Genomic DNA, 19295 nt, shown 5'->3' on the forward strand with positions numbered 1-19295 from the left:
AGCCGCTTAACGACTGAGCCACCCAGGCACCCCTTGGTTAGACTTTTATACTGTAAGCAATGGAACTCCTGAAGAAATCTGAGCAAGGAAGCAATAGGCTCCAATTTGCATGCAGAAGGATCACCCTGCAGCTGAGTGGAGAACAGCTTGGAAGACAGTGGTACTTGAGGCAAGAGAAGTTAGTAAGGAGAAAGAGTGCTTGAACTATGGCAGTGGCGGCAGGGACAGAGAGGAGGTAGAGGGATAGAAGAGATTTTCGACTACACTTTATAACACATACAATTAAAATTAACATGGAAACCACATGCCAATATTCAATTGGAATTTTTTTAATGCAGCTTCATTTTAAAATAATTTGTGTGCTACCAGTGATTCAAGAGATATTATTACTATGAGGCCATCTAAATTCCCATAGGGGCACCTCTCTGGGAAACTATGCTGTAATGTGACAGAACTAAGGTATAGTATATTAGGAACTAGAGAATTCTTACCTATTTAGAAAAAAACATCTAGAGACATTAGGATCACCATGTGATTTATGTTTTCTTAAAGAAAGAATGCATCAATAAAATTAAACCCATTGATATTGCCTTGGAATGACCTAGACTGAGAAGTGTGATTTTCTGATAATTATGGAGAGCATGACCAATGTTTATTATAAAATCATTTCAAAAAATCTTAAAAGGCACTCTTCGCTTATGCCAAGATGCTTTCTCTGTTGTTATGATCATCAGTGATTACTTGCTCAGCATCTACCTACCTAGGCATGTGAAGAATAGAAGGAGGTGCATCCCAGGCAGAAGGTACAACATGTATGAAGGTCCTGAGGTAGGAAAGATTTTGACTTGTTTGAGGAGCTAAAGGAAGGCAGTGGGGCTAGAAGAAAGGGAACGAGGGGAGCTGGGGCATGAGATGATATCAGGAGGGTAAGCAGGGATCTGTTTAATTAACACTAAATATTTGTTCAAATTTCGGTCCTTTCCTGATTTAGCTTCTATGTTTTATTAAACACTGTTGGATATTCCCTCAATCCTCACGTGACTACACTCACCTGTTTCTCTTATAACATTTCTCACCTTCTTTCTTTATTCTCCATTATGGAGTCATCTTATTCCCACTCCTTAAATATTGGTGTTCTGATGTGTTCTTCATGGGTGCACATTTCTCCTCACTCCCCACAGTCTCTGCGGATCTTGGCCACATTCACACCTCCATGCTAATGACTCCCATATCTGAATCTCCCTTCAAGATCTCTCTCCCAAGCCTTTGGCCTGAACATGCAAGATACTCTAACTATGTCTGATAAAAGTGAAATCAGCTTTCCCCCAAAACCTGTTACCTCTTTTTTTTGAGGTAGGACCTCCATCCACCCAAAGTCAGATTTTTGGAATCATTCTTATCCTTCCACCTTCACCCCAGGTCCTGATCTCCCACAACTAATCAATCATCAAGTTCTTTCAGTTTTATATCCAAAGTATTCTTGAATATGTGCTTTTCATGCTAGTTCTGGCCTCTACCTAGTCAAAAATTCGTCATTTATTTCTTTAACTACTAAAAGACCTCCCACTGGTCTCCCTGCCTTTAGTTTTTCTCCCTTCCAATCTGTCCCCCAGAGAACAACCCAAATAATCTATCTAAAATGGGAGGCTAACTAGGACTGTGACTTCCCTACAAAGTGCTATTTCATCATCCACTGGTTCAAGTCCAAGCTCCTTGGCACGGTATGGAATTACTCAGTGACATCTCATTTTCATAGTATATTTTAGTAGTATTAAGCTACCTAAAGTTCCTTAAACAAGCATGCATTTGCATGCTTGCATGTGGAGCAGGCTGAGTTAAGAGATCCCTTCTTCTCTTCCTCCAACACTACACCGGTCACACCATATTTAAATTACCCATACTTACCCTTCCAAATTGGGCTGTAGAGAACAGGTCTTATTCACATTTGATAACCCTAGAGCTCAGCATTGATTCCTTCATTCAGTGAGTATTTATCAAGTGTCTACTACCCCCAGGATTCAGCAATGAACAAAACAGAGTCTCAGTCTTCATGGATCTCACATCCTAGTGAGGGGGCTCCAGGAGATTGCCTACATAATAGGCACTCAGGATACAGTACTTGTAATTAAAAATTTCAAACATCAGGCAAATGAAAGAGTCCTAAACCACCGTCTAAGCACACTGTCTGGAACATTGTTCTGACTCATTTTTCCTTTAAATAGCAAATATGGCAGTGACTAAGGCAACTTAAGCAATGGATTGAACTGTCCTAACTGTGGGTATTGTGGTCTTAGTAGGTGATAATTCTCTTAACTAGAGGAAAACATTTTCCCACATATGTGGAGATATAACCTCATATTCAAATGATCCTCCAGGGTAGGAAGGGAATGAATAACATCCTATTTAATTAGACATTAAGAAAAGTTATAGGAGATTAAAGATTTTTACAGGTACTTTAAGATATCATCACATTAGGGGCACCTGGGTAGCGTAGTCAGTTGGGCATTCAACTCTTGGTTTCAGCTCGGGTCTGATTTCAGGGTTGTGAGATCGAGCCCCGCATGGAGCCTGCATTGAGCCCCGCGTGGGGCTTCATGCTCAGTGTGGAGTATGCTTGAGTTTCCCTCTCTCATTCTCCATCTGCCCCTCCCCCCACTCATTCTCTCTAAAATAAAACAATGAATCTTAAAAAAAAAAAAGATACCATCACTTTAGTAAGCTATTTCCCTCACTAGTAAACCCTGTCCTCTTTATATTGGAAGAGGGAAAATTGATATATTTCCTCATTCTCTAAAATGCACTTACCAGATAACTTCTTAAACAACTTTTATTCATGGATGATACATTATTCACTATTTTCTAATTATTATAAGAAATGTATACAGTGTGAAATAACTGTGCTCTCCTCTTTGCTTCCCCCATTTAAATTAGCTCTCAAACATCTTTCTAAGTTTTTAACTATATGTGTTTGTGCTTTTGCCGATTAACTTCCTCATGAGTTTCCATGATTTTCAGAATGTAACACCCCTTCACCCTCTACAAACCTAAAAAGCTCTTCTACCTCTGAGGAGTGAATTTCAGTGATTTCTCTGCTTACTTCTGAGCTCTCTACATTTCTATAAATCTGTTTTGCAGGTTACTCAGAGAAATAGCAAACCTACTCCTCCCACTGTGGAAAGGACACAACTCAATAAGGGACGCCGCCATTTATACAGAGGCTCAAGCCAAAAATCTGGCATCACCCTTGATTCTCTCCCTCTCTTCTTTACCCCCATACTCAGTCTATTTCTATCTCCTGTTGATTCTTTTTCCTCAATGCCTCTCAAAACTGCAGACTTTGCTCCAGCGCTCTAGCCTTAATACAGACGCTTGTACCTGGACTACTGCCTTATAATTAGTCTCTAGTTCATCTATTATTCCTATGTCTATCCAGCAGGTAGAGTCATCTCTAAAACTTGTCTAACTGACCTTGTTACAGCCTAATTGATGATACCAAGTGTCCTTCCATTGCCAAAAGGGCAGAAAATAAATTCCTCGTGGAATGTGGCTTCTGCACCCCTCGTGACCTGGTCCTGTACCTCTTAAGCATCATCTCTCACCAGTCTCCTCACAATCAAGCCATACCCAAATGTGCAGATTTCCTTGGTGCCACCATACTTTTAAACCTCTGTGTCTTTATTCAGGCTGTTTCTTTGGCTCAGCGCATACCCCTTCTTTCTCTCTTAGAAAAGGTCTTCTCTGTGAGAGAGGTTGTTTCCCACACCCATCATGGCTTGTAACCACTTGCCCCATGTCTGAGGAGCCATGTCTGCTTTGTCCATTCCAGCATCCCCAGCACTGAGTACAAAGTAGTCAGAATAAAGATTTGTTAACCAAATGAGTAGTATGATTCTAACTGAAAACTCATTATTGAAAAGAACTGAGAGTGAACATAATTAGTAGAAAATGTAAGAAACTTTTTTTTTCAAGAGGCACAATTGGTCACATTTGATCTCTAGTGAATATCTGCAACATTCCAGGGTTTAAATCCCAAATGTTAAGTCTCCAGTCAGATTTGCACTTCATCAGACCTACAATCCAGACTGGTGGTTAGCTGCCCAAATTGATAACTGAGCTACTCATTTTATTTTTTTTATTTTTATTTTTTTTAAAGATTTTATTTATTTATTTGACAGAGAGAGAGATAGCAAGAGCAGGAACACAAGCAGGGGGAGTGGGAGAAGGAGAAGCAGGCTTCCCGCAGAGCAGGGAGCCCGATGCGGGGCTCGATCCCAGGACCCTGAGATCATGACCTGAGCCGAAGGCAGACGCTTAACGACTGAGCCACCCAGGTGCCCCTGAGCTACTCATTTTATTTTGACTGTTTGAGATTAGCTTCCACAGCTGTTCTAGTACTGTATTGTCAATCATTTGACTTTTAGATCAGAATTTAACCAATTTGGAGTAAGAAAACAAAAACCTTCAGAAGACTTATTTTTCAATATTTTAGCAGAACATAACTAGCATTCTCCCCATACATAGCCATTTACAGCTCTCTCAGATTGTGTATATTCTTTACAAGAAAAAAAAAAAAACTGTGAATGGGACTTGAGGCTATATCCTAAGGTTTTTTTTTAAAGATTTTGCTTATTCATTTGACAGAGAAAGATAGAGAGAACATACAAGCAGAGGGAGAGGGAGAAGCAGGCTCCCTGCTGAGCAGAGAGCCTGATTAGGGCTCCATGCCAGGACCCTGGGATCATGACCTGAGCCAAAGGCAGGCGCTTAACTGCCTGGGCCACCCAGGCACCCCTATATCCTAAGTTTTTAACTTGTCCTCAGTAGATAAAACTTTAATATGTGGTCTTTGAAAGTAAAAACTGAGTTTTTCCGAAATGCCAAAACCTAGGATAAAGCATTTAAGCTTCACTGCTTTTGTTCCACAAATGTTCACCAGACACTCCAGGCTTGTGATGACTGCTGTGGTGGAATCATATTTTAATGTGTTTTATAATGTGCTTTGATCCTCTGCTTCTTGTTACCTCATGACCCTTCTAACAGCAGCTGGGCATCTACTTGTAGTTGTCAGGGGAAGGCTTTTACAGAAGAATACAGGAGGAAAAAAAAAAAATCCCAGGCCTTCAAACTTTAAATTTTAAACCATGGAAGTCTTCAGACATAATATTTTTCAAACCATGTAATCAGTTGGAACATTAGTCTATGTCAAGAGAAAAGAAGAGCAGAAAAGAGAACAAGGAAGAGGAACAGAAAGGGAAGGAGAAGAGAAGGGAGAGAGCAGGGAAAGGGAGAGGAAGGAGGGGTGGAGGGAAAGAGTAGAGGAAGGGGGAGCTAGAGGGAAGCAAAGAATGAGATGCTGGGAGATCCTCCATGCAGGGCCCTGTTCCAGACCTCCATGGACTCTATTCATCTGGAGAGAATGTTGGAACCTCCTGGTAGGTGGGATCTAGGTAAATGGGAGCCCATCCCCACCCTTCCCTGGTCGGTTGTGAAAAGCAACAAGGCGTCTGGGTTTTCCTGTGCTTGCTGTTGTGTCAGCCAGGATCAAAAGAGGAAAACAGAAACAACTCTGTTCACAACTGAGGAAGTTTCACTGTGACGGGAAAATGGCTACATTTGTGGCAGAGACACTGAGAAGCCAAATAGGATAATGACAAATCTAGAGATGTGAGCAGCAGCAGGAAGCCACTACTCCCCCTATGCTGGGAGACCAATGAGAAGAGATGTTGCTATTAGACCCCAGGGGCCAAGGTCACCAGGGAAGCTGGAACCACAGGAGGCCTGACTGGAGGCAGAGGACCATGTAGGAAATGCAGCTGCTGCTGATGATGCAAAGAAAGGCGGAGGTAAACTCTGGCCTCTTCCTTCTTCATATCCTCCAATTGCTCACGAATGCCTCACAAGCACCAAACCCAACTGAATCTAGTGGGCATGAGTCAGCCACTCTGCAGCAGAGTGAGAGAAGGGTGAGGCACGGGCCTGAGGGCAATACCCCTAGATGTGAGAGCAGGAAAATGTCTGCAGGGGATGTCTAGGACTACAAACCTAAGACACCCTCACAGATTCCCCATGCTCAGAAGGGGCGCAAAGCAAGACATCCATGACAGAGGAGCCAGAAGACTTAAAGGGCCTTTGGAGCTGGGACTAGGAAGACACATCAGGGATCTAACTAAACAGGAAACCAAAGACCAAATGAGCTCACAGCCATCCCAGTGTGTCCCAGCTTGGACAGAAGACAACACTGAAAAGATCAGACTTGCCTGCACCATAACAAGTTGACTCCATGTAACTGCCCCCACTCCACTCTCATACCACACAGAGATGACACTCCCAAGGGAAGGGAGACGAGACCATCTAGCAGAATGGAGGCTGAATCTAAATTCACTCTTAGATTAAAAAAAAAGGAAAGAACCTAGTCTTACATCTAACAGAGCCCACTGAATGTTGGGGAAGAATGGACACAACACGGATTATCAGTAATGCAGTGAGAAATGGAGAGAAATAGGTCATGTCCAAGGATGTGCTGGGGCTGGAGATCCATATAGAGAAGTAGTTCCTATACTTGCCTGGAAGGAAGGGCTTTGCAGAGATATTCAGAGTTCCTATACTTGCCTGGAAGGAAGGGCCTCACAGGTGATATTTGATGAGTCCAATGCCTGATCTTCAAGAGAAGCCAATGCATTCCTTATCTAACTACAGCCCACTGAAGTTTTTCAGAAACCTGGCAAATCTCTCCAGGTTTATCTTCATTTTGATTAGCAGTGCTGGAGTGATAGGATGAGTGTGAACCGAATTTCAACTCTGATGAGTAGCATCAGCAGCTTGCAAAAAATGAGTGCCTTTTTTAAAAGATTTATTTATTTATTTTAGAGGGAAAGGGAGAGAGAGTCCCAAGCAGACTATGTGCTGAGCATGGACCCTGATAAGGGGCTCGATCTCAGGACCCTGAGATCACAACCTGAGCCAAAACCAAGAGTCCAACACTTAACCAACTGTGCCACCCAGGCGTCCCAGAAATTAGTTCTTCAAAATGTATCCTTCTGTAGATTTGGTAAGGCCATTTCTAGACTTCAGTTTTGAACTAAAGAGTGAGATCTCAAGGCACTCAGGTAGTCTTACAGAATGTTCAGTCCATAAGAAAAGCATATATAAGCCAACTGGAATATATTATGTCCACATTACCAAACTTCTATAATGGAACAGATTTCAGTCTATCATGTAACATTCCAATCTGTCAGGACTTTGCTCAAAATACTGAATTTGCCACTTTGTAAGCAGAGAAACAAGACCATTGATTTACAAATAATCTCATCTATCACTATTCTAGAAACAATATTCCTAATCTTACCTTTTATAATCTAATAATTTAGGAAATAAAAATAATTTATATTCTCTTCATTGTTTACAAAGTGAAAAATGATTCTATTACTGGAAACAATAAAAGTCATTGAAATATTTTGAAAATTTTCTTTACCTCATTAGAGATATGTGTTCCAGAGAGATCTACTGACAGCAAGGAAAAGATGTTTACGATATATTCAATTCCTAGGTCAGTCAAATATTCACAATTTCGTAAACTCAAGTAGTTTAAATTAGGGCAGCTGAAAGAAAGCAGTATGAAGAATTAATTTTACTTTTAATCACAGGTCAGTAGCAATTTCTTTATACCAAAACTATCTGAGAGAAGCAAATGGTATTGAAGCAAGGACTTTTTTTCTCAAAATAAAAGTAAACTTAAAAGTGGAAAATAATTTGGCATTACAAAGTAGGATGAAAGGGAGGTGGATTATTATATATTATATATTATTATATATTATGTATTATTCCTATGGCAAATATATCTATTATGTCTATGGTTTCATTTCATATCATAATTTCTAATAAGAAAAAATATCACATGTATACAAAAAGCTATCATGTAAGTATGATGAATGACCACTAAAAGTACAAAGCCAAGTACAATGAGAAAATCCCTTACACGTTTGCTATAGGAATTGACTCTTACTTACTGTACACAAGGTCTCTGACAAGTAAAGAGGATAAGGAATAAACCCACCAGCCAGAACATCCCTTGGGAAATGCTTACATAGAGATAATATCCTTGAAAAGTGCAGAGAAGTCAATCATGTCTAGATAGTGATAACTTCATTAATGACTCCATCTCAAACATTCTCTAATGTGAGATTAATAAGAAACATCTCAGATATGATCAAAAGACTAGTTTTATCTGACTCCAATGTCTTTTATTTTATTTTATTTCCCTGAGTATTAGACCAGTTTCTCAGTCTCCTGGTGTTTCCCAAATGGTTCTGAAGGTCTATTTCTGAAGTCTCCTATTAGCAGATACACATTACTAATGATATGATGTAAAATTTTACTGTTTTATCGTACCGCTCTGATAGTTTCACAATAGAGATATCGCTCAGGTGGATACAGTTACTTAAATTTAGCTCTCTTATCCTGGTGCTCACAGGACCATCAAGAAGTTGTCTTAGTCCCACATCACCAATTCTGTAGAAAGAGAAAAGCTCACATGTGATTTTATGTGTAAAGATATAGAGTACTACTTAAGTAATAGTTACTGTATTCAATACATTCTAAAATAGCATGGTAATATCTTTATATGGGTATTGTGTCAACATTTTAAAACCGAATTTGATCATATAAATTCAGTATAATAGCAAAAGTATAAATGATAGTCGTGGGAGAAGGATTAATTAACATGTTCTTCCTGTTCATTGTTCATTTAATTAAATGGCATGATTATTAGAATTATTAACAAGACAGATGGTTCTTAAGGTCTCTTTGGTGTTAAAATGTGATCAAGTTAAGCAGTTCCTGATGCAGTCTCCTGCAAAAGAAAAACACCAAAACTTAGGAAAGGGAGAACCAACACTAACAGTCAAACTACAGCCAGAATCTTGCAGGAATTTTCACTAAATACAGGGTCAAGTAGCTGGACTGAAAATCCAATAAGTGACCCATGGAATTTTTTCTGCTGAAGTACAGAAAACCTGGAGGAAGGCCTTGACCTCAGTCTTCCCACACTGTCTATCCGTAATCAGAGACACCTTTGTGTCAGTGCCATTTTCACTCTCCACCAGGAACTATGCTTTATGAATGGCTAGAAGTCTGTTCGGCCCATCTGTTCCCTATCTTCCAATGGGAACTTTATTTCTAATTCCATTTGGAGACCACCAGTTCCTTCTAAAAAGCATTTCAGTAAATACAGCACAACAGGAGATTGCACACTGCATCCTAAGAGAGGTGGCTTTCACACACAACAATCCTATAGGTAGGGTACCAATGGGAAGAGCCTTGGGAGCCATATAAGTTGACTGCTGATATCTCTTATACCCTCTATTTGGTCAGATTTACAAAGAGCCAAGCAATACAGGCAGAAGGTGAATGGGCCTGTTTCAGTTGAATGGGATACCTCCTTTGTCCATCAACTCCCCTTCCATCTGTAATAGGACAGGGGGACTGTGGCAGCACCTGGGAAAGCAGTTAAGGGCTTGGTGGGTGGGGGAATGGGAGGGCAGAAGGGAGAAGGAGAGTATAAACACAATTGATCAACTTATCTCTTGGCAAGCAGCAGGGCTGGTGTATTCATTGAGAGATATTTTTACTAACCAGACAACAAATACGGCATGGCATTTGTAAGACTTGAGAAAGCAAACCTCTGAAAATGACTTTTAAAAGAAAATACAAAAACATTAGAACATAGTAAACAGTGTAAAGAAGCAATAGGAATTAATAAGGAGCAACCTGGCTGTAACAAGATGCATTCTAAGATGAAAAGGTGGCCACCTGAGATAAAGAACAGATGGCAAACATAGCAATATTTTTCTAGATATCTAGGTTTTCTAGATATGTCTTCTAAGGCAAGGGAAAGAAAAGCAAAAATAAACTATTGGGGGACTACATCAAAATGAAACCTTTTGCACAGCAAAAGAAGCCAACCAAACAAAATGAGACTTACTGAATGGAAGATGTTTGCAAATTATGTCTGATAAGGGGTTAATATCCAAAATATATAAAGAACTTATAAAAGTCATCTTCTGGTGGCAGGGTCTGGAGAAGGGGGGGCAGGTGCCATGCCCAGCTGCAAAGGTGGCAGGAAGAGGCCCCTGAAGCAGCCCAAGGAGACGGACGAGGAAGAAAAGGTGTTGAAGCAGAAACAGAAAGAGGAGCAAAAGAAACTCAAAGAGCTAAAAGCAAAGACCACGGGGAAAGCCTCCAGGGCCACAGGTGGAATTAAGAAATCTGGCAAAGGGCACCTGGGTGGCTCAGTCAGTTAAGTGTCGGCCTTCGGCTCAGGTGACGATATCAGGGTCCTGAGATCAAGCCCTGTATTGGGCTCCCTGCTCAGCGGGAGTTTGCTTCTCCCCCTCCCTCTGCTGCGCTCTCTCTGTCAAATAAATAAATAAAATCTTAAAAAAAAAAGAAATCTGGCAAAAAATAAGCTGTTCCTTGTGCCTGAGGCAAAGGTGATCCTTAATTCCATTCCCGTTTAAACATCTGGATTCCCTGTCATAGCATCTGTTGCCACCTACAGCTAGAATGAAGTGTTTTCTTAGATCTTGTTGTACATTTAAGAATAAACTTTTGTAAAAAGAAAAAAACAATCATTTAAAAAAAAAAAGCTTAGGGGCACCTGGATGGCTCAGTCGTTAAGCGTCTGCCTTTGGCTGAGGTCATGATCCCAGGGTCCTGGGATTGAGCCCCACATCTCCCTGGGAAGCCTGCTTCTCCCTCTCCCACTCCCCCTGCTTGTGTTCCCTCTCCCGCTGTCTCTCTCTGTCAAAAAAAAATAAAAAAAATAAAAAAATAAAAGCTTATGCAAGTCAACATCCAAAAAACAAATATTACATTTTTTTTTTAAAGATTTTATTTATTTATTTGACAGAGAGAGAGACACAGCGAGAGAGGGAACACAAGCAGGGGGAGTGGGAGAGGGAGAAGCAGGCTTCCCACGGAGCAGGAAGCCCGATGCGGGGCTCGATCCCAGGACCTGGAATCATGACCTGAGCCGAAGGCAGATGCTTAACGACTGAGCCACCCAGGCGTCCCATGAATAGACATTTTTCTAAAGAAGACCTATAGATGGCCAAACAGACACATGAAAAGATGCTCAGCATCACTCATCACCAGGGAAACGCAAATCAAAACTACAATGAAATATCACCTCACACTTGTCAGAGTGTCTGGTATCCAAAAGACGAGAAATAATAAGTATTGGTGAGGATGTGGAGAAAAGGGAAAATTTGTACACCATTGATGGGAATGTAAATTGGCACAGCCACGACAGAAAACAGTATGGAGGTTCCTAAAAAAATTAAAAATAGGACTACCATAGGGTCCAGCAATTCCACTATTGGATATTTACCCAAAGAAAATGAAAACACTAATTCAAAAAATATATATCCACCCCATGTTTATTGCAGCATGATTTACAATAGCCAAGATATGGAAGCAATCTAAGTGTTCATCAGTTGATGAATGGATAAAGAAAATGTGGTGTACATACATATATACACACACACTATACAGTACACACAATAGAATATTACGCAGCCATAAAAATGATGAGATCATGCCATTTGAGACAACATGGATGGACCTGGAGGGACCTACATGACCTAAGTCAGACTGAGAAAGACAAAACCATATGATTCCACTCAAAAATTGTTGGGGTTAATACGGAGCATGAAATCAACCATAATACCTGGCTTGCTAAAATGTAACACACAGGCCGCTGGGGGCAAGGGAAGGTTTCGGAGAAGGGCGTGGGCCTTTGGAATGCCGAGGCCTACGTGACCACTCTGCCGTTGGAATGCCGGGGAAGTTGCCTTCCCTGAAGCTGTCTTAGCCCAAACAGCCACCCTGTGATCTAAGAGATGTATGCATTGTACCTTAGGCTATGTTTAGTTGAACGCGTAGATTAGCATATCTTATCTTTCCCGTAAATCCTCTCAGTTTCAGTAAGATCCCTTGTCACACATCACATGCTTGAGAAACAGTGACAAGGATAGCCTGAAGGACCAATAAAAGTGGGAGCAAAGAAGAGCAAAGGGTCTTCATCTCTGAGCGTTGCCCCCTTGCCTTCCCCTCTCTTTCACGGCAAAGTTTGGAGTAATCTTTCATCCGTCGGTACAGGGATTGCTGACCATTCCCAGCAACAAATGAAATCTAAAAAAACCCATACGATTCCACTCATAAGTGAAATTAAAAAAAAGAGAGAAGAAAACCAAAGGAATAAACAAACAAAAAGCTGAATCAGACCTATAAATACAGAGGACAAACTGATGGTTGCCAGAGGGTAGAGGGGTGAGAGGATAAGCAAAAGGCTGAAGAGGAGATACAGGCTTCCAGTTATGACCAAGTCAAGGGAATAAAAGGATAAGGAATACAGCATAAGGAATACAGCTAATATATTGTAATAATGATATAACAGGACAGATGGTAGCTACATACAGATGGTGAAAACAGTATAATGTATAAAGGTGTCAAATCACTAAGTTGTACACCTGAAACTAATGTAACATTGTGTGTCAACTATACTCAAATTAACAAACAAGTCAAAAAAAAAGATGACAAACTAAAAATTCAATGATAAGAATAATAACCTAATTTAAGTCATCAAAACCAAAATTGACCCTTTAAAATATTAGTAGAAGGCATATTTGAGAAGTTCCTTTGAAATGCAGAAAGATTAAGAATTAAAAATAAATGAGATAAAAAATAGAGAACTAGGATTCAATCTTTAAATAAAGAGGATTCTTGAGAAAGATACAAGAATAAGTAAAAACAAAGCAATAATCAGTGATATATAAAAGCTTTTAAAATAGCAAAACATGATCCATATGTTAAAAAAGAAGAGTAAATAAAAACAAAAAGGTAAAAAGTAAGTACAAATAGTAGAAACATGGAAGAAGCCAAGGAAGACCTAATATATCAGTTTTATAATAATGATAAATATAAATAAGTTGAAAATATCCCCTATTAAAAGACAAGAGATTTTCAAATTGGTTTAACAAATAAAATCTAAATTATAAGTAGTCTACAAAAAACACATTTAAAATAAGATGACAACATAACAAAAAAAATTGCAAAGATGTATTAGGCAAATGTAAATAAAAATAATACAGCAGTGGCAAATAATGAATACATTGAGTCAAAACACTATGCTAATAAAAATATTAAATAAGACTACAAGGTAATTTTATGTTGATTAAAGTTACCACCCACAATGAAGATAGTATATTGGGTATAGATTCTTGAGATCATATTCTTTCCCCCGTGAAACTGTGACAGTGAAATGGAGTAATTATGTAGTGATTTTAAAAATACGTTGTGTGTGTGTGTGTGTGTGTGTGTGTTATTAAAAAAAAAAAAATCGGACTGACCTCTGGATTTCTCATCCGCAATAGAAATACCGAACATATAATAATATAAAGAATAATATATACAATAATAAACATAATATAAACAGTAATAATATAAATATCAATTATAAATATATTTTCTGTTACAGAGGGGAAGTCCAAGTTCAGTCTGTTTGTTTTGGTAACTTTAGTTATGAATTTTTATGCAACATATAATAAAGCATAAATATAAAATAAAATGAAAATAGAAATTCAAAAAGAACATAATTAAGATACAATTTTTTTGGTAGACTGAGCTTTTGACAAACAAAAAAGAGGCATAAAAATTAGAATAATATAAGTAATTCAGTTTAAGTTCCATGCAATATTTAAAGGTATCCAACATATTAACATAATCATCATCTTCCCCACCACCTTTACCCCTAAATAAAAAAATCTCAATTCCGAAAGACGGAAATTGTGCAAGCCATCTTTTTGTACCATGATGTCATAAAACTGAAAATTATTTACAAAGTGATTATTAACCATAAACTACATGGGAATTTTTTTTTAGCGTTTTAATTAATTTATTTATTTATTTTTAATTTCTTATGTTCAGTAGCCAGCATATAGTATATCACTAGTTTTTGATGTACTGTTCAACGATTCACGAGTTATGTATAATTTGGGAAGTTGAATATATCTTCAATAAATAATTCTTGGATAAAGAGAAAATCAAATAACTATTGTAAAACTATATTTTTCCAAAATTAATTTATATATTTAACACAATTTCAATTAATATCTCAATAGGATTTTTTCTGAAATGTGACCAAATTGTTGTAAAGTTCATTTGGACGGGCACCTGGCTGGCTCAGTTGGTAGAGCATGTGACTCTTGATCTTACAGTCATGAGTTCAAGCCCCACATTGGGCATAGATTATTTAAAAAAAAAAAAAAAGTTTCTAAAGTTCATTTGGAAGAATAAACTGGCAAAAAATATCTAACTTACTAAGGAGAGTCTAATTCCATTAGATATTAAAACATATTATAAAGCAATAATAATAGGTAACATTTATTGAGTGTTTATTATGTGCCAGACGCTATTCTAAGCATATTACATGAATTAACATATTTGATCCTCAAAACAGTCCTGAGTTTATACTCTTATTTTCCCCATTTTACAGATAAAATACTGTATAAAATTAGATAGAAGACAGATAAGTGAATGGAACAGAAAAGGTAGTCTGAAAACATACATACACACATCCATATATATATATATATACACACACTCATATGTGTGTGAATGTACATATATATGTAAATGTATGTATAAATATGTGTATATATATGTATCTATAATTTTATATTATAATCCAGGAGGCATCAAAAGTCAACAGAAAAGGATTATTCACGTAACGGTCCCAGTTAATTGGTTAATGTAGTTAATCCCAAATCTGGCTGTGCGTCAAAAGCATCTATGTTGTTTTGTTGTGTGTTTTTTTTTTAAGATTTTATTTATTCATTTGATTGAGAGAGAGAGCACAAGCAGAGGGAGAGGCAGAGAGAGAGGGAGCTGGGAGCCCGACGTGGAGCTCAATTCCAGGACCTGGAGATCATGACCTGAGCTGAAGGCAGACGCTCAACCATCTGAGCCAACCAGTTTTTTCAAAAAAAATACAGAATCTGGGGTTCCATTCCTAAATATTCAGATTCAGGAGCTCTAGGGTAGGGCTTGGGCATGTGTACTTTTATTCAGCTCCTTGGGTGATTCTGATACCCTGGAATTTTTGCTTTTAAATCATATATATGTTTTTAATTTACCTTTTCATTACTGATTCCTAATTTAATAGCATTGTAGTGAGAGAATAAAGTTTGTTGATACTAATAATTTGAAAGTTATTGAAACTTGCTTTAAAACTTCATGCACAGCCCATTTTAAAAAAGATTGATGTGTGGTTGAGGAAAATGTATATTCTCTGACTCTCAAAATTACTGTTTTAGGCTTGTCTCTTATAAATGAAGTTTTAAAATCTAATCTGAAACTCTGATACTAAACTTCTCTGTCTTTTTACCCTATGATATACTCTTTCATATTTTTCATCTTCTTCTTTTTTTTTTTTTACTCTGCTGTCATGGAAGACATTATCTTCCATCTCTGTACTTCTCTCCTCAGTGAGTTCTAATCTGCTGATTGGCAATCCACTGGGTTTATTTCAATATATCATATTCAAATATATTTCAATATATTATATATATATCAATATATAACTATATTTTTTTATTCCTAAAAGTTGTTTTTCTAAATAAATCTAGTTATTTTCTCATATTTTGTTGCCTGCTCATATTTCTGATTTCATTAATTTCTTCAAACATTTCATACATATTTGCTTAATATCCTATGTCTGACAACTCCAATATCTGAATTATTTGAAGGTCAAATTTATTTTGCTGTTTCTGGTAACTCTTTCTCATGGTGACTCATATCTTTATACATGTAATAATTTTTAATTGTGAGCACCTATATTTTATTCTTAATCTAAGGAGTCCTAGAAGCCTAAATAGAAAATGCTTTCCTGGGTTGCCTGGGTGGCTCAGTCATTTAAGCGTCTGCCTTTGGCTCAGGTCATGATCTCTGGGTCCTGGGATCAAGCCCTACAGTGGGCTCCCTACTCAGCGGGGAGTCTACTTCTCCCTTTCCCTCTGCCCCTCCCTCCCACTCGTGAGTTCCCTCTCTCACTCTCTCAAATAAATAAATAAAATCTTAAAAAAAAAAAGAATTTGATTCTTGCCCACCTGAGAATACCAGGATAGAAGCCCAATACCCAGCTGAAGAAAGGGTTTCATTAAGAACTTGTCATCTGTCCATCTGTTAGGGACTCCACACAGAGGACAAATCTAACCAAGAGTATGAAGAGGAAACCCTTCAGTAAGATTGGTTTCTCCTAAGCAACTAACAAAGTCCGTTTGGGAAAAGTCCTGTTTGTTCTATACACTGTGGTAAAACTGAACTAACCATGAGAATCCTCATTAGGAAAAGTAGCCCGTAGTGTTCCTGTGAATTCATTTAATCTTATAAGAGTCCATGATTCCACATGGGTGCCCCTTCTTTATGTTACCACAGAACTCTGCACTTCCCTGTACTTGAACTCCTGACTTTCATGTTTACTAACTAGTGAGCCCCTTAAGAAGAGGGTCTCACACATTTTAGATAATCAATATTTCTTGAATATATAACTGAGTGACTCATTACCTTATACAATTTGCCAAATTCAACACAGTCAGTTGCTTCAAAGGTGAAAGTGACTTAAGGCAACCATCTGTTATTCTCTCGCAGCCTGCCATGTAAATGTGATTGATATTTGGATAATTCTTGTCTATAAACTTGAAGCACGCATCAGTAATCCTTTTATTTCCTGTTTAAAAAAAAACAGAAGGCAAGTATTGTATTTGTAATGCCCCAAGAGTAAAAGTAAACATTAATGCTGAACCCCATTTTTAATATCACAGACCTTCAAATCGGATCTTTCTGAGGTTACAAGTAGAAAGAGCTTTAAAAGCACAGTCAGAGATATGAGGCGCACCAGTGAAAACTATTGATGTTATACGAGAACACTTCTCAACTAAAGCCTTTAGAAGAAAAAAAGATGATTAAATTTACCACAGTGTATAGAACAAGCTTAGCAAAGTAATGAGGTTATTTATTTTTCTCAATATTTTCAGAAGGAGACATATTAACTATTAAATTTTCCTAATTTCAAAGACAATGGTACCTTTATTCAATATATTTGAGCACACTTACACTTGAGTAATGGAGAAGAATCAAAATTAAATCATGTTACAAAGTGGGGGAAAACATGAGAAAATGGAATGCTGAAAAAAATCACTATATTTAGAAGTTTGACACAGAGAACTAAAGTTAAAGTTTATGCTTAGGCTACAGGATCTCTGAAATAAAAATATCCTAATTGGGAAACGGAGTTTTTTAGGGTATGTAAGGATTCAAATGTTCAAATGTTTGTGTGTGTGTAAATTTTTTAATGATTTTCTTACTATAAAAACAACTAAATTGAAAATCCCATTCATATTTTTCAGTAATCCAAGCCACTAGAAAATGTACCCATCTATTAGGACTGAGAAGAAATGTACTTTGCAACTACCTACTTTTATACAGTTGTCCGTTAGAGTTGGCATGTCGTTGATGGTCAGATGCATAATTCCAGTGCAGCTGTTTGCAATGTTCCTGAAGCCTTGGACTGAAATCTGAATTGTACAGAGTAGATGAAAATGATGGAAGAATTCGTTAGCATGACATCTAATAAAACCCTAAAGAAGTAATAACCCAAGGTATGTCATGATTTTGCTACTGTATTTTAAAATTGAAACCATAAAATATGGACGACCTAAGCGGGAAAGGATCTAATCTTGATTTCTTTACTACTTAATTTCTTATATGTATATATTGTGAAATGATCACCACAATAAGTCTAGTTAACTTATTGTTTAATTTTTTTATTGAAGCAAAATTCACATAACACAAAATTAATCACTTAAATGGGCCATAAACCATTCATAATCTTATGTAACCATAACCTCTATCTAGTCCCAAAACATTTTTATCACTCTAAGAGGAAATTGAATCTACTAAGCCATTGCTTCTTACACACCCCTCTCCCAGCCCCCAGCAGTCACTATCTTTGTGGATTTACCTATTCTAAATATTTAGTGTAAGTGGAATTATACAATATATGGCCTTTTGTATCTCCTTTCTTTCACTTAGCATAATGTTTTTGAGGTTCATCCACAATGTAGCATCATGTATCAGTACCTTATTCATTTTTATGGCTGTATATAAAAAAAGATTTTATTTATTCATTTGAGAGAGAGAGACTGAGAGCATGAATGGAGGGGAGGGAAGTGGCAGAGGAAGAGGGGGAGGCACACTCCCCGCTGAGCAAGGAGCCCGACATGGGGCTCGATTCCAGGACCCCAAGATCTTGACCTGAGCCAAAGGCAGACGTTTAACTGACTGAGCCACCCAAGCACTCCTGTGGCTGAATAATATTCTGTTGAATGAATATACCACATTTTGTTCAACCATTCATCTGTTGATGAATATTTGGGTTGTTTCCATCTTTTGGATATTTGAATAGTGCTACTATGAACATGCATATACATCTATTTGTTTGAGTACCAATTTTCAGTTCTTATGAGTATATACCTAGGAGTGGAATTGCTGGACCATATGGTAATTCTATGTTTAACTTTTTAAGGAACCACCAAAATGTTTTTTTACAGTGGTTGCACCATTTTACATTCCACCAGCAATCTGTGAGTGTTCCCACTTCTCTACATCTTTGCCAGCATTATTTTTCATTTTCCCATATTTTCCTTTAAAAAAATTTTCTAGTGGGTTTGAAGTGGTACCTCATTGTGATTTCGATTTGCATCTCCTTAATGACTAATGATATTGAGCATCTTTTCATGTATTTATCAGTCACTTGCATATCTTCTTTGGGGAAATGTCTATCCAAGCCCTTTGCCTATTTTTTAATTGGGTTATTTGTCTTTCAGTTCTTGATTTATAAGAATTCCTTATATATTCTGGATACTAGAGCCTTAGATATATGATTTGCAAATATTTCCTCCCATTCTTTAGGTTGTCTTTTCACTTTTTAAATAATGTCCTTTGATGCACAAGTTTTTAATTTTATGCAGCCCAATTTATCTGTTTTTTTTCTTTTGTTGCTTATGGTTTTGGTGTCATATCTAAGAATCCATTGCCAAAAATCTAAAGTCATGAAGCTTTACCTTCAGTGTTTTCATCTAAGGTTTATTATTTTAGCTCTTATATTTAGGTCATTGGTCTATTTTGAGTTAATTTTTGTATATGGTATGAGGTAGGAATCCAACTTCATTTTTTTTTTT

The 19295-nt window shown here is 37.6% G+C and overlaps 1 protein-coding gene across 1 annotated transcript in view; it reads right to left on the reverse strand.

Annotated features, from left to right (window-relative positions):
- Positions 1-19295, reverse strand: part of FBXL13 (F-box and leucine rich repeat protein 13) — a 169191-nt gene that overhangs the window by 49862 nt on the left and 100034 nt on the right. The window contains exons 10-14 of the mRNA XM_081799706.1: positions 17532-17630; positions 16880-16997; positions 16621-16783; positions 8389-8508; positions 7472-7598 (exon numbers count right to left, since the gene is read on the reverse strand). Coding sequence (XP_081655832.1) covers positions 7472-7598; positions 8389-8508; positions 16621-16783; positions 16880-16997; positions 17532-17630 — 627 coding nt within the window. The remainder of the gene's footprint in view (positions 1-7471; positions 7599-8388; positions 8509-16620; positions 16784-16879; positions 16998-17531; positions 17631-19295) is intronic.

This window comes from Leptonychotes weddellii, chromosome 12, assembly GCF_054177405.1.
Source record: "Leptonychotes weddellii isolate Sample4059 chromosome 12, ASM5417740v2, whole genome shotgun sequence".
Classification (NCBI taxonomy): Eukaryota; Metazoa; Chordata; class Mammalia; order Carnivora; family Phocidae; genus Leptonychotes; species Leptonychotes weddellii.